The sequence below is a fragment of the Peromyscus maniculatus genome, chromosome 6 (assembly GCF_049852395.1).
Source record: "Peromyscus maniculatus bairdii isolate BWxNUB_F1_BW_parent chromosome 6, HU_Pman_BW_mat_3.1, whole genome shotgun sequence".
Lineage (NCBI taxonomy): Eukaryota > Metazoa > Chordata > Mammalia > Rodentia > Cricetidae > Peromyscus > Peromyscus maniculatus.
This window is the reverse complement of record NC_134857.1, coordinates 70,100,616-70,112,968: the sequence shown is the minus strand read 5'-3', so window position 1 is coordinate 70,112,968 and position 12,353 is coordinate 70,100,616. Positions and strand designations below refer to the sequence as shown.

The following is a 12,353-nucleotide window of genomic DNA, read 5'->3' as shown; positions in this document are numbered from 1 at the left end:
AAGACAAAGACTAGATGGATGAGTAGCAGAGTCCTCCTCCTCCTCCTCGGGTCTTCTGCATGGCCCCTACAATGGCTTTGCACGTCCCCATGTACTTCACTCCCCAGTGATAGATGGCTCAATTTCCCAATGCAATGCAGGAGAATGGCTTTCTAACACTCTCTCTCTGTGTGTGTGTGTGTGTGTGTGTGTGTGTGTGTGTTGCATGCATGGGACTCTGTGGGGGCCAATACATGGGTTCGAGCATGCAGAAGGCAGAGGAGGATGTAGAGTATCTTTCTCTATTGTTCTCCGCCTTATTCCCTGGAAACCGGGCTTCTCACTGAGCCAGAAACTGCTGTCTCGGCTAAGCTAGGGCTGGCCATCAAAACTTCACTTTCTCTGCCCACCAGTGCTGAAGTTACCGGCATGCGCAGCTCTGCCTGGCTCCCAGTGTGGGTGTTGGGCATTCAAAGCCAGATTCTCATGCTTGCACACAAGTGCCCTCGTCTCCAAGCCATCTCTTTCACCCCGTCCATGAGACAGTCCATCTCTGAGAGACTTGGGCAGCAGTGCCCAAGATGAGCTCAAAGCTTGGTTTACCTGATATTCCCGGGAGCTGTATCAGCCACAGTGTCCTGTTGCTGAGGGGAGGGACGTCAAACATTGCTAGTACTCAAAGAAATATCTTGGGGCATCTCACCGAGCTGCACCCAAAGCTCACAGAATGGGTCCTAACTGTTTTCTTCTTCCCAGACTCAGCTGATTGGTCTAAACGCAGACATGTGACTCAAACTGGCCAATCAAATCACCTCTCTTGAGCATTTAGAATTTAAGAACAAAAGAAAATCAATTAAGCCCAAGGTGAGCCAGGTTGTGGGGAGAGGAGAGGAAGAGGTGGTGGCTCTTTGAACAAGCCCCGGGGCAGGAGAGAGGAGGTGGCGTGACATGGTCTCCTGAGAAGCCTTTATCTCCTTGGAAGAAATGGCTCCATTTACATCGTACTTCCAGTGAGTTTTGGTAACTGGAACTCTAGAGTATTAGCCAACATGCCCAAGGATCCGGGGGTCCGTTCACCTCCTCCCACACTGGGCTCTGGGAAACCCCACACTCCACCTGAATACCCCTTCTACTGGCATATGGGTCTGTGGGCGTGTCCTGGCTGTGACTGAAGTCCTCACAGGCACAGGAGGCCCTTTCTTTGCCTTGGTCCCTCCTATTGAATGAGGCGCCTGCACATGGCCCAGCAACCAGTAATTTCTGCTCGCAGGCTCTTTTCAAAGGGAGCCTAATTGGCCTGAGGGAGTTTCCTTTGCTTTCCCAGGGAATGAGCTTCCATTACAATGGACATCTGCTGGAGTGTTCTCCCAGCCTGGCCCTGGGCTGTGCACTTGCTCTCTAATTTCTATCAGAAGTCAGTGGGGGGCGAGGGACGGAGGGAGCCCTCCTGGTCAGATTGCCCACACTCAGCTCTGCCTACAGTGTTGATTTTCAAGAAGAGAGTCTCGTTAGGGTGGTGGTCTCGTATGGCAGCAAAGGCGAGAAACACTGCCTGGCAATGTCATATTGGACCTTAAGACCTTAGGCTCTCAGGACCTCCATGTCCACTGTCAGCTGTCTGCCTGTTGACACACACACACACACACACACACACACACACACACACACACACACACACACAACCACTGCCACCATCAATTTGAGGGCAGGAAAATCTGGGCTGTAAGGATCAGAAGACACAGGAATATGAATTCCTATTATAACAACAAATTAAAAAGAACCAACTGAAGTACACATAACCCAGGCCATCTGCGGAACCCTTGTCCCATTTGGGCCTCACTAAGATGCTTCCTGTGTGACTTCAGTCATCTTTAGAAGCTCCTCAATGCACAGCTAATAAACAACACACCAGTAAGAACTGGGTTAACGAATTAGTTATGAGTGAAGACAAATCTGAGCTATTTAACTTAAGAAACCAACGCCAACTATGAAAAGACAGGGCACACTGGTAGATCACACATGTACAAAACATGAACCTAGACGCTTGTCAATCAGAGAGAGCTGTCTTTGCCTTCCCGGTCCTGCACTGTGCTGTGGACGCGGCCAGGGCTGTCCTGGATGCCACTCACCTTGGAAAGGTCCACCAGGGTGTTGGCCTGGTCACTCAGCTTCCTTTGCTCCATCTTGACACCCCTCAGTCTGTGGGGGAAGAGTTGGAACAGGCAGTTCAAGTCCGCACTCAGCGTTAGCCCTCAGCTGCCCCTGAGCTCGGAACTTAGCACTGGGACCTTGAACACCGGCAGGAGCGGACACAATTAGAGCTGTCAGGGCCCCAAGGAAGCAAACTCCTGCCTCGATTGCCCAGGTTGCTTTCACTTTCTTGCTTCTCCCACTGCCTTCGTCTGGGTCTACCACCTCCAATGTCTGCTTCCTGACTGTCCAGGCTCCCCTTTTCTGCCCTGTTCACTTATTTACTTATGAATTTATTTGGGGTGGGGGGAGGGAGGCAGGGTCTCAATTGGTAGCCCAGACTGGTCTCAAACTGAATTTGTAGTCCGGGGTGGCTTTCAATTCATGGTGATCCTCCTGCCTCAGCCTCTTGAGTTTAGGGATTACAATCATGAACCACCATACCCAGCTCTCTATACTTTACAAAACGTATTCCTCTATTACAAAAGGAACCAGTGAGTTGCAGTGTGTGTGTGTGTGTGTGTGTGTGTGTGTGTGTGTGTGTGTGTCTGAACACACACATATGTGAAGGCACGTGGGTCTGTATTTATGTGTTTTTCTGTGCATATGTGTATATGTCTATGTGTATATGTATCTATAATGTGTCTCTGTCTATGCATGTGTGTGCATGTATGTCCGTCCATGTGTTACTGTGCATATATGTGTCTGTGAATATGTGTGTGTCCATGTGTGTCTATGCATATGTATGTCTGGGTAGCACGAGAGCCTTTAGGTTCTTGCTCCGAGCTTTACCTTCCACAGCAGCCTGCCTACTGCCTCACGGGAGCAGTGAGTGAAAGGAGAGCCTGGGCTGGGTGCTTTTTGAGCAGAACAGAGCGGATTTCTTCCATGCCTCCCTGGTTTGAGAATTTGCAGCCAAGCTGGGGTCTCCCGAATTCAGTTTGGCTACACCGCACACTGCTCTGGTACTCACTGGTGGATAGCTTGGAGGAACTTCCTCTGGTGTTTCCTGACTTTGGCGTGGTCAATCTTCTTTAGCAGCTTTGTGTGTTTATAGATTAACCACGTCTCCCGGAGGACATTGGCGGCGGCATTCTTGATCTAAGGGAAAGGAAAGAAGCGCTGTCAGGTGAAGTCCTGGTTCACACGGTGTTTGCCTGCTACCATCTACCTCCTGAGGAGACACTTCCTCAAAGATCTATTTTCTTTCTTTCTTTCTTTCTTTCTTTCTTTCTTTCTTTCTTTTTTTTTTTTTTTTTTTTTTTTTTTTTTTTTTTTTTTGGCTTTTCGAGACAGGGTTTCTCTGTGTAGCTTTGCACCTTTCCTGGATCTCACTCTGTAGACCAGGCTGGCCTCGAACTCACAGAGATCCACCTGGCTCTGCCTCCCAAGTGCTGGGATTAAAGGCGTGCACCACCACTGCCCGGCCAAGATCTATTTTCTTAATCAAGACCATGAAACTGAGAACAGAGCATTAAAACACATATCTTATTAATCTTGTATCGGACGCAGTGGACTGGAGCTTGGAGTTGAGAGGCATTTCTCCTCCTTCTTAATGGCTTCATTGCCGCCTCTCGGCCGCCGTTGCTGATGTTATATTTAGACAGGCTGCTTAGCAAGGCCTTGAAGTCTGGAGTACAGTTTGGATCAATAAATACATGCCATGGATACCCTCACATTCAGGTTGCCACACTTGAGAGTCACAGGCTCCCTACCAAGCAGAGATTTTAAAAGGTGTCTTTGAGGAAATGTCTTTCCTCCAAACCACAACGCTAGGTACCAACAAGGCCATTGTTCCTTTCCTAAACGGCCAAATTTTATGTCCTGCAATTACCCATGTAAATGTAATTGGCACAAAACTGAAATCATCCCAGGGATGTCTGAGAATCAGGGAAGGTACTTAGGTGTGGGAGCAGAGCCGTTTCCCTGAGACTGGCTTCCCAGGGCACCACAGTCACACAGTTCCACATACAACTCTGTCATCTGTTGACATGGAAACCGCTGATATCCTCCAGCTCACGACTGAGCTGAGACATATCAGTGGCATCCAGATGGCAGGGGACAAGGTTTCAATCCAAACACAGACATCTTCAGCACTTAGTGGTAAGAACAGGAGAAGACAGCCCTATTAAGTGCAAGCTGAACCCAGTGCTTATTAACCATCTCCGTTTCTGTCAGCCACCCACACTGGCACAGGACCACAGGCCCAGGGCCCGGAAGTGAGGAGACCAGAGCGGAAAAGATCAGAGGACTCCCCAGATAGGATTTTAATAAAACCAGAGAGTACAGACCAGCTTCTTCAGACCGACACACCAGCAGATGGGCACAGCTAACATGCTGAGACGTGTGGGAAGGCCTGGGAAACATTGCTTAGCAGGCTGATAATGTGTGTGTGTTTCAAAAATCTATTACTAAGGATGGGTTATATTCTTCATTGGCGCTGACATAATGTTTTTAAAAGAACATCTAAGTCTTCTCAGGAATGTCTAAGTGACATAAATATTGCTTTTTTGGTTGTTGTTCAGTTGAAAAAAAAAATCTACTGGGAAAATGGTTTTAAACGCTTCCTTGGCCACCTCTGGCACTGTCCTGTTTGACAGTGAGCAGGTGGTGAGTTGAGGCTGGAGATGGCCGGTGTCTGGCTAGCAAGGAGGGGCAAGCAGATGATGGGCTCTGGGCCGTGGCTCTGGTTGGCTAAGGAGCTGGTGGGAAGGAAGGGCAGAGAAGACGCTGCCGTGTCCTTTAAAGGGACGAGCAATTTGCTGGAGGATCTTCCCAGTTTCCATGGGTGCTCAGCCTCCAGGGAAAGCCTTCAAGGTAAGTGGGAGGGAAACAGCCTGCCCGAGCCTCTACAAGGATGGGCCGGCCCCTAGTTACACAGTCCCTTCTTAGGAATGCTCACAGAGCCACAGAATAACAAAATGGACGCGCCTTTGACAACAGTCTCGGTGTCCTGCCAACAAACATTCGAGATGGGAAGGCCTGTAGGCCCTGCACGGTTTAGGAGCAAATGCTTATTATTATCTATAATTATAAGGGGAATTATAAGGGGAAGACATCGTGGGCTAACACACACACACACACACACACACACACACACACACACACACCATCAGCTTACCAATGGCAAACAGTCCATGTGGATTTGAGCACTACGCAAATCTTGAAGTGTCAGACAGATACTAGTTGTTATTATACAACTCAGGCTCCCCACTTAAAATAGAAGGAAACAGCTTCGGAGATGGAGTAAAGGGCCAGACTCACACAGAGAGCTAATGGCCAAGACTAATCAAGAGTCAGGTCCAAGAGGTGCATACGATTCTCGTACGGTCTGAAGGGAGGCAGGTCTGGACTTCATCTGAATTCAAACAGAACCATTTCCTCTTTCCCAGGATCAAGGAATTGGGAAGGATGTTAGTTTGGTTTTTGTCTTGCTTTTCAAAGTCATTCTGGCCCCCATTCAGCAACATGACAGAACACAGACTTCAACTCTTGCCTTAAACTCTAGCCTAAATGAAAGATCCTGAAGTCAGAGTTTGGCCAAATGGCAGAAAAGCATCACATCATCTTTATGGGTTTCAGAGGGAGGCCCCTGAGCATTCGGGAAAGCAACGTTAAACGCAAGCCCTTGCTCTGACTGAAATTAATTGCTAGCAAACGGCCTGGCACAAAGCTGAGTAGATCAATATCTGCAAGAGAAGCCAATAGGCTTTAACCGACCACACTTGGTTCTCCTGAGTCAGCCCCGCTCCATTTCACCTGGCTCCCGGCTCTGAGCATGATTGAGAAGACAGCCCTTTCAGCCCGTCTTGGGGCCTGCTCAACCTCCAGAGTGGAGACACCTTTCCCTGACAAAGACTTAGGTATCCTCCTGAGCTCTCCTGATGAACAAGGGTACCAAACCTAAAAGATGTTCCCAGGATGCCTGGTTGGGAGGGTTAGGGCTTGAGAGGGAAGCAATGAGCTGGCGAGGACTCTTCAAGGTTGGCTCTGATAGGCTGAGTTGATGTCATTGAAGAGGGCTAGGTAAGGATCTTTTGTGTGAGAAAGGCCAGTTCTCCAGCTCTCAGACCCGTAAGCATGCAGGCTGACTGTGCTCACCCAGTCTCTATCTAAGAGAAGCTCTCTGTCTTCATTCTGATTGGGGTCTATATACTACAGGAAGAACTTGGTTTGTTTTGAAACAGGGTCTCACTAAACAACCCCAGAAAACTTGGAACTTGCTATGTAGACCAACCTGGCCTACAGAGATCCACCCGCCTCTGCTTTCTTAGTGCTGGGATGAAAGGAATATCCCACAATACCTGGCTAGACAGGACTCCTCACATTAGTGGGCCTGGGGAAGAAACAGGTCCACTGAAGATCTCCCAGATAACTGAGTTAACTCTTACCGAGCACTGTGCCAGGCTTCAGAGAACACTAACATCTACATTATTTTACATATTAACCTCCATAAATATGGTAAGTGGGTGGGTTGTTAACTCCACCTTAAATCTGTTGCTGAACTCTCTGAGATTTATTTTCTCCACCCATTTAAAGGACAATTAATGAATATTAATGTGTTCCTATGATGAGCCAGACACTGTTCTAGAAAGTGAGGGCATAAAGATCAACAAATCAATACCATTCTCTTAAACAACTGGGTCTGATGATGTAACTTAGACCAACCTTGAACTCACTATTAGCCCAGACTGACTTCAGACTTAAAATCCTTCTACTTCAGCTTCTTGGGATTACAGATGCGCACTACCGTCTGGTAGTGGGTGGGTATGCAGGTAAAAATACAGTATCAGATACTAGTGCTTTAAAGAAAACTAAAGTGTGACTCAGAGCTAGAGTCTTGCAAGTGGTACTCATCTGCAAGATGGACTCTCGTGTTGATTAGAGGAGAACACACATAGAATATTTAGCATAAAGCCTGGCCATGGTGGGTTCTGATGCATAGTCACTCAGTTTTCTTGTATCTTCTACTACATTTATCTGTTTATTGTGGTGTGTGTGTGTGTATGCACCACTGCTGTGGAGTAATCCTTCTGTATACTGTGTGAATCACTGTGTGATTGGTTTAATAAAGAAGCTGACTGGCCAATAGCTCAACAGGATAGGCAGGAAAAGTTAGGCGGGAAAGCCAAATTGAGAATGCTGGGAGGAAGAAGAGTGGAGTCTGGAGTCGCCAGCCAGACGCCAAGGGAGCAGATGAACATGCCATGCTAGTTAAGGTACTGCCACGTGGCAGAGCATAAATAAGAAATATGGGTTAACTTAAAATGTAAGAACTAGTTAGCAATAAGCCCGAGCTACTGACCGAGCATTTGTAATTAATATAAGCCTCAGTGTGTTTATTTGAGAGTGGTTGGAGAACAGGAAAACTCCACCTACACACCACTGTGTACATGTAGAGAGATCAGAGGATAACTTTTGGGGGTCAGCTCTTTCCTTCTACCGTGGGGTTCCAGGGATCAAACTTAGGTCAACGTGCCTGGTGGCAAGCGCCTTTTTCCACGGAGCCATCTCATAGGACTATGATCACTTTAGTGATATTACTTTTCCAATATGTGTCAGCCTCTTCTCACGGCCCCAGCCCCCAAGAAAAGGAAACACACAAGAGGACACATGTCTCTGCACTCTTGGCCACAGCATCCCATGTTACTGGCTGCTCTGGCCAGCTCTTTGCCGGGGTAACTGCTACAAGGCATCACAGGAGGGCTGTGAGTTGCAGGGAGAGTGGCCAGGGGTGCAAGGGGGATGGAAAGAGCTCCTTCCTTGGGTACCCATGCCCTCGGTGGCCACAGGAAGCCAACTGAGTAATTCACCCACTGGTGGGTCCCAGCCATGCTGCCAGGACCCCTAGCCAGGGAACAGTGTCGCTCTTGGTTAGAGAGGGCAAAGGGAGAGTCCAGGTCAGCCTGGCAGCTATGACTTTACTATCTCAATGAGCCAATGGGTGGACCCGGACTAACAGAGATGAGAGACATCACGTTGAGAGACTGTGAGCCAGCCTGTCTCCAGAGCTTGATTGGTGTCCATTAGAACCAGAACTGGAGGAGGAGGCTGCTCCCTTCAACCTGCCAGCCCCCCCTTCTCCTCATCTTCCTCCACTGACTTCTTGCTGACTTCCTGAGACTTCCCTCTCTCTCATCACCCTGCCTCCTGCCTCCTGTCTTTTCCTCCATCATGTTCCATACTCCCTGCCTCACCTGGAAAGGGCTCCTCCCCCGTTTTTGGTAGGAATTTGGAATGGAGAGAGAAGATGTATTCTGTGGTTCGGTGTTGGAGTTTGAACTCTACCTGAAGCAACTCATGATGAATGGCAGATCATTCACAGTGATATTGAGATGACACTCAGCTAACGTGGAGTTAAACTGGCTCTTCTCCCTAACAAGTCTGGGACCCTCGCCACCCTGCAAAGCTCAAGGAACTGACCACGTTGGGTGGTGAGTGGAGGGCTGCTGATTCCAGCAGACTAACTAGATCCTAGACAGGCATGACTAGCTGTGCATGCTGGGCGTCACCCCCTTGTCCCTCTCTGGACCTGAGTGTTCACAACTGGTTTGGACCAGCTCATCCCCGGAGTCTCTCCTGTTCCAGTACACTGCTTCTCTACTATTGTCCGTAAAGAAACACCATGCCCAGTCTCTCTGGGTCACAGCCTTTGTGGGAATGCCATTTGCAATCCTCATCTGGGAGAATTAACATTCCTGGTAATGGCATGATTGATTACCTAATGAACTCTGCAGAGAAAAGCTTGTTCTGGGGACCTGCTCCTGAGCCAGACCAGCTGTGGGCCATCCATCTAGAGTTCCTTAGCCAGTCTTCCATGTCTGCAGAACAGCAACTGCCATTATGTGTCCCTATAAAACACCCCTGCTAAGAGCAAGTCTTTAAATAAGCCTGCTGGAAACATTTTTCTCCCAGCCTTTGACGTTTTCTCGGAGTTCAAGTTTTATTTAGGACTGTTCAGCAGGTTCCAGGTCTGCCCAAGGTTTTTGAGGGTGGTAGTGATACGTGCAGGGTGAAATGAGGTCTAAAGGGATCCAAGGGGAAGCCGAGCACAGGATGACTGCGCTTTGGGGGAGACTGGCGAGTGGATGCAGGATAATCAGAACTTACAGCAGGGGAAACCAGGAAGAGCGTGTTTTACGAATGGGCAAGAGGAGCGTTGGAGGGGTCATCGTGTGTGAACAGCCAAGACCCGTGGGTGGGGGGCCTGTGGGCTGCAAGCAGACCGGTCAGAACTGGCACTGTTTGGGCCTGGACACTGGAGAGACACTGATGTTTGTTAGCAGCCCTGAAGAGTCAGGAGCCGGAAGTAGTTCAGGGCTGCTGGGTTTGGCTTTACTCACTGATTTCATGGGCAATGTAGTTCAATGAGACTATGTGTGGGGAGGTGACCCTCTGCAAGGAGAAGGAGGTCACCTCAAGTCACACACTTGTCAAGTTGACTACAGAGCCTACCACAGGTCTGAGTGGGGAGTCAGTGGGGCACGTGGCCATCTCCCATCCATGCTCGGTGTTGCTATGTGTCACTTCCTTAGATATTATTGAGGAGCCCAGGGGTTGGCAATACGTCATAATTATAGATTAACAGCGGCAGTGACTGAAAAAGTCAGTGTGGGAAGATCCAATCCCACTAAATGCAGAAGTGACGCTGCCACCAAGGTTGACAAGTTATTCAGGTGGAAGGAGACATGTTTGGGTTTGGGAAAGCCAGAAGTGAGTCCGTCCTTCATGCTACCAGAACCAGTTCTAGTTCTAATGGACACCTCCAATCAAGCTCTGGAGCCAGGCTGGCTGGCAGTCTCTCAACGTGATGGTTCTCATCTCTGTTAGTCGGGGTCCCACCATTGACTTGTAACCCAATACCAACAGCCTGGTGCTACCCGGAGAGGCTGGGCTGAAGTTAGACAGGCTAGATAAATTAACAGCAGAATGACTCGCATTTTTCTGATTCACAGGCTGTGATTCATGTTTTCTTTCTGCTTTGATGTTTGAGGGATTAATATTGCATACACTTGCAAGGGGTTGCTTTCATCGGGTAAGCCCACTAGTTGTCCACTACTGAATGGCAACAGGCCGCGGGCGGCTCCTGCACTGGATCTTTCTCTGGGAATTCACTGGAGTCTTGGAATCGGTCTTTGCATCTCATTGGCCCATGAGTCACTGTATCTGGACACACGGCCATTCAGAAAGGGCAAAGGTCAGGTCAGGACCCTCTAGGGCTTCCCTAGTGGTCAGAGGTCAGGGCCAGCTGCGGTTCAGTCAAGGTCATGCAGAAGGACCTCTGTAAAGTCTCGGTACTGCCAGCTTCAAAAGCCTCCCTCTGTAAGAATCATCCATTTTGTGTTTATTTCTCTGGGAAGAGATATAAGACATTAAAGGGACATTTCAGCTGATTTAAGTGTTCTGAGAAAAGTGAGATGTTATTCAATTAAGAAGGCACCTTGCACTCATAGACGAGCAATAAATATCCATAGATTTGATTTTCAGCCCTATTCCTTCAAAAGTAAGTGGACTTGAAGAGGATTTTAGTGAATTATTTTTGAAAGATTGAAATTAGCAACCACAACCTCATCTCCTTCTACAATTAGAGAGCAGGGAAAAAAATGTGCTTATTTTCCTGGCCCGTGAGAGAGCCGGCTTTCCCTGGCTTTATTTTCCCCTGGTGTCTGATTTCCTGGGTGAGAAATGGAAAGGACAAAGGAATAGCATGAAAATACAAAGCGCAGTCTCGGCTTTACAAAGCCACCAGAGTAAACAAGAGAATGCTAATGTTTCTGTTCTTGGCAAACAACCTCTGGGAAGAGCTGGGAGGCAAGAGCCCTCTCCCCTCCTCCCGCTTGTGGGGCTCCCAAGCAGAGAACTGAGTTGACTCAGGGTGACACTTGCATTCGGGCAGTTCATACCCCTAGCCTTCCCCTCGGTGCTGGCATGTCTGCGGCACACTTGGAGAGGGGGCTGAGGATGAGGGTCCTCACAGCATTTGATGTGAGCGCTGCAGGGTGACAGTGTCATACTGTCATGTTGCAGCTCCGGGTTTTCTTTTGTCTGGCTGGTGGCTCAGGGCCATGATGTTCCTTATGGTCTGCATGCCAACGATATGGGAAGATTTGCTGGTACAGGTTCCTATCTGCAACAGCTCTTTAAAGAACCCCTGCCCCCCATCAAAGACCCAACAATCAAACGCTGTAAATAATTCTGCTGAGAAGCTGAGAGACCCTGGCAACCACACACTCTGCACTGGTTCCCCCCCCCCCCCCCGAGGGCCCACCCGCTCCTTCTCGGGTCTCCTTCTGTTCTGTCTTCCTGCCTGTCTTTATTTCTAACACATTTTTATGCCTTTGAAACGTTAATCACAGAAGAATTTCTCTAGCATCCAAATCCTCAACTAAGACGGTGGGGTTGCTGGTGGATTCATACCCCCTTGAAGTGCTTCCCTGGGGCCCAAGGCCTGCGTAGGGCATGGGGTCCTGGTTATTCATCTTGAGAAGAAAAGTCTTTCACGAGGTCACGCACCTGACTGTCCTTCAGGCTGCCATTTGCTTCAAGACTGCATGAAAGCTGTCGTTAAAGAAACAGCTCCTGCCTAGTTTGTGGGGCCTTGTTGTTGTCCTGGAAGCCCTTATTCTTTTTCTGTTCCAGAGGAGCCTTATTCATTTTTGCTTGGTTTTTTATTTTGTTTTAAAGCAGGGTTTACCAGGTGGCCCAGGCTGGCTTCAAACCTGCAACGGTCCTCCTGCCTCCGCTCTTGTGTTCTGGATCACTGTGCCTGGCTTAAATGGGCTTCCTTTTCTCTGACAGCCCAGTGGGGGTGTCTGAGCAGCAGCTAATCACCCCATTCCTGTGTTTTCAGCTTTTCTTCTTCCTAAGCCACGTTCATAAGGGTGCAAGTGAGAGCCATTACCCAGAGAGCCCCAGAGCCCAACTGGATGATGACATTTTGATGAGCAACAATATTTGGGAACGTGGGCTCCACTGAACAATCTCTTTAAATGGCTTTTTAAAAGGGATTGGATTTAGATGCATCTCCAGTATAATTTTAAGACTTTCTAACTGCCCTTCTTCATGTGAATCATGAACATATTTGAGCAGAGACCAAAACCTAGCATCGTCATACTGGGTGATTGATTTGACCCCATCAGGCCGGGAGGTGGCTGCTATCACTGTGTGCGATTGATCTCATTATC

General features: G+C 48.6%; 1 protein-coding gene across 4 annotated transcripts in view; it reads right to left on the bottom strand.

Moving 5' to 3' along the window:
* Kcnn3 (potassium calcium-activated channel subfamily N member 3) overlaps positions 1 to 12,353 on the bottom strand; it is a 145,045-nt gene that overhangs the window by 2,488 nt on the left and 130,204 nt on the right. For all 4 annotated transcript variants that reach the window (XM_006976310.4, XM_042279395.2, XM_076574470.1 and 1 more), the window contains 2 exons: positions 3,143 to 3,270; positions 2,109 to 2,178 (listed from right to left, as the gene is read on the bottom strand). In XM_006976310.4, the coding sequence (XP_006976372.1) occupies positions 2,109 to 2,178; positions 3,143 to 3,270 (198 nt within the window). The remainder of the gene's footprint in view (positions 1 to 2,108; positions 2,179 to 3,142; positions 3,271 to 12,353) is intronic.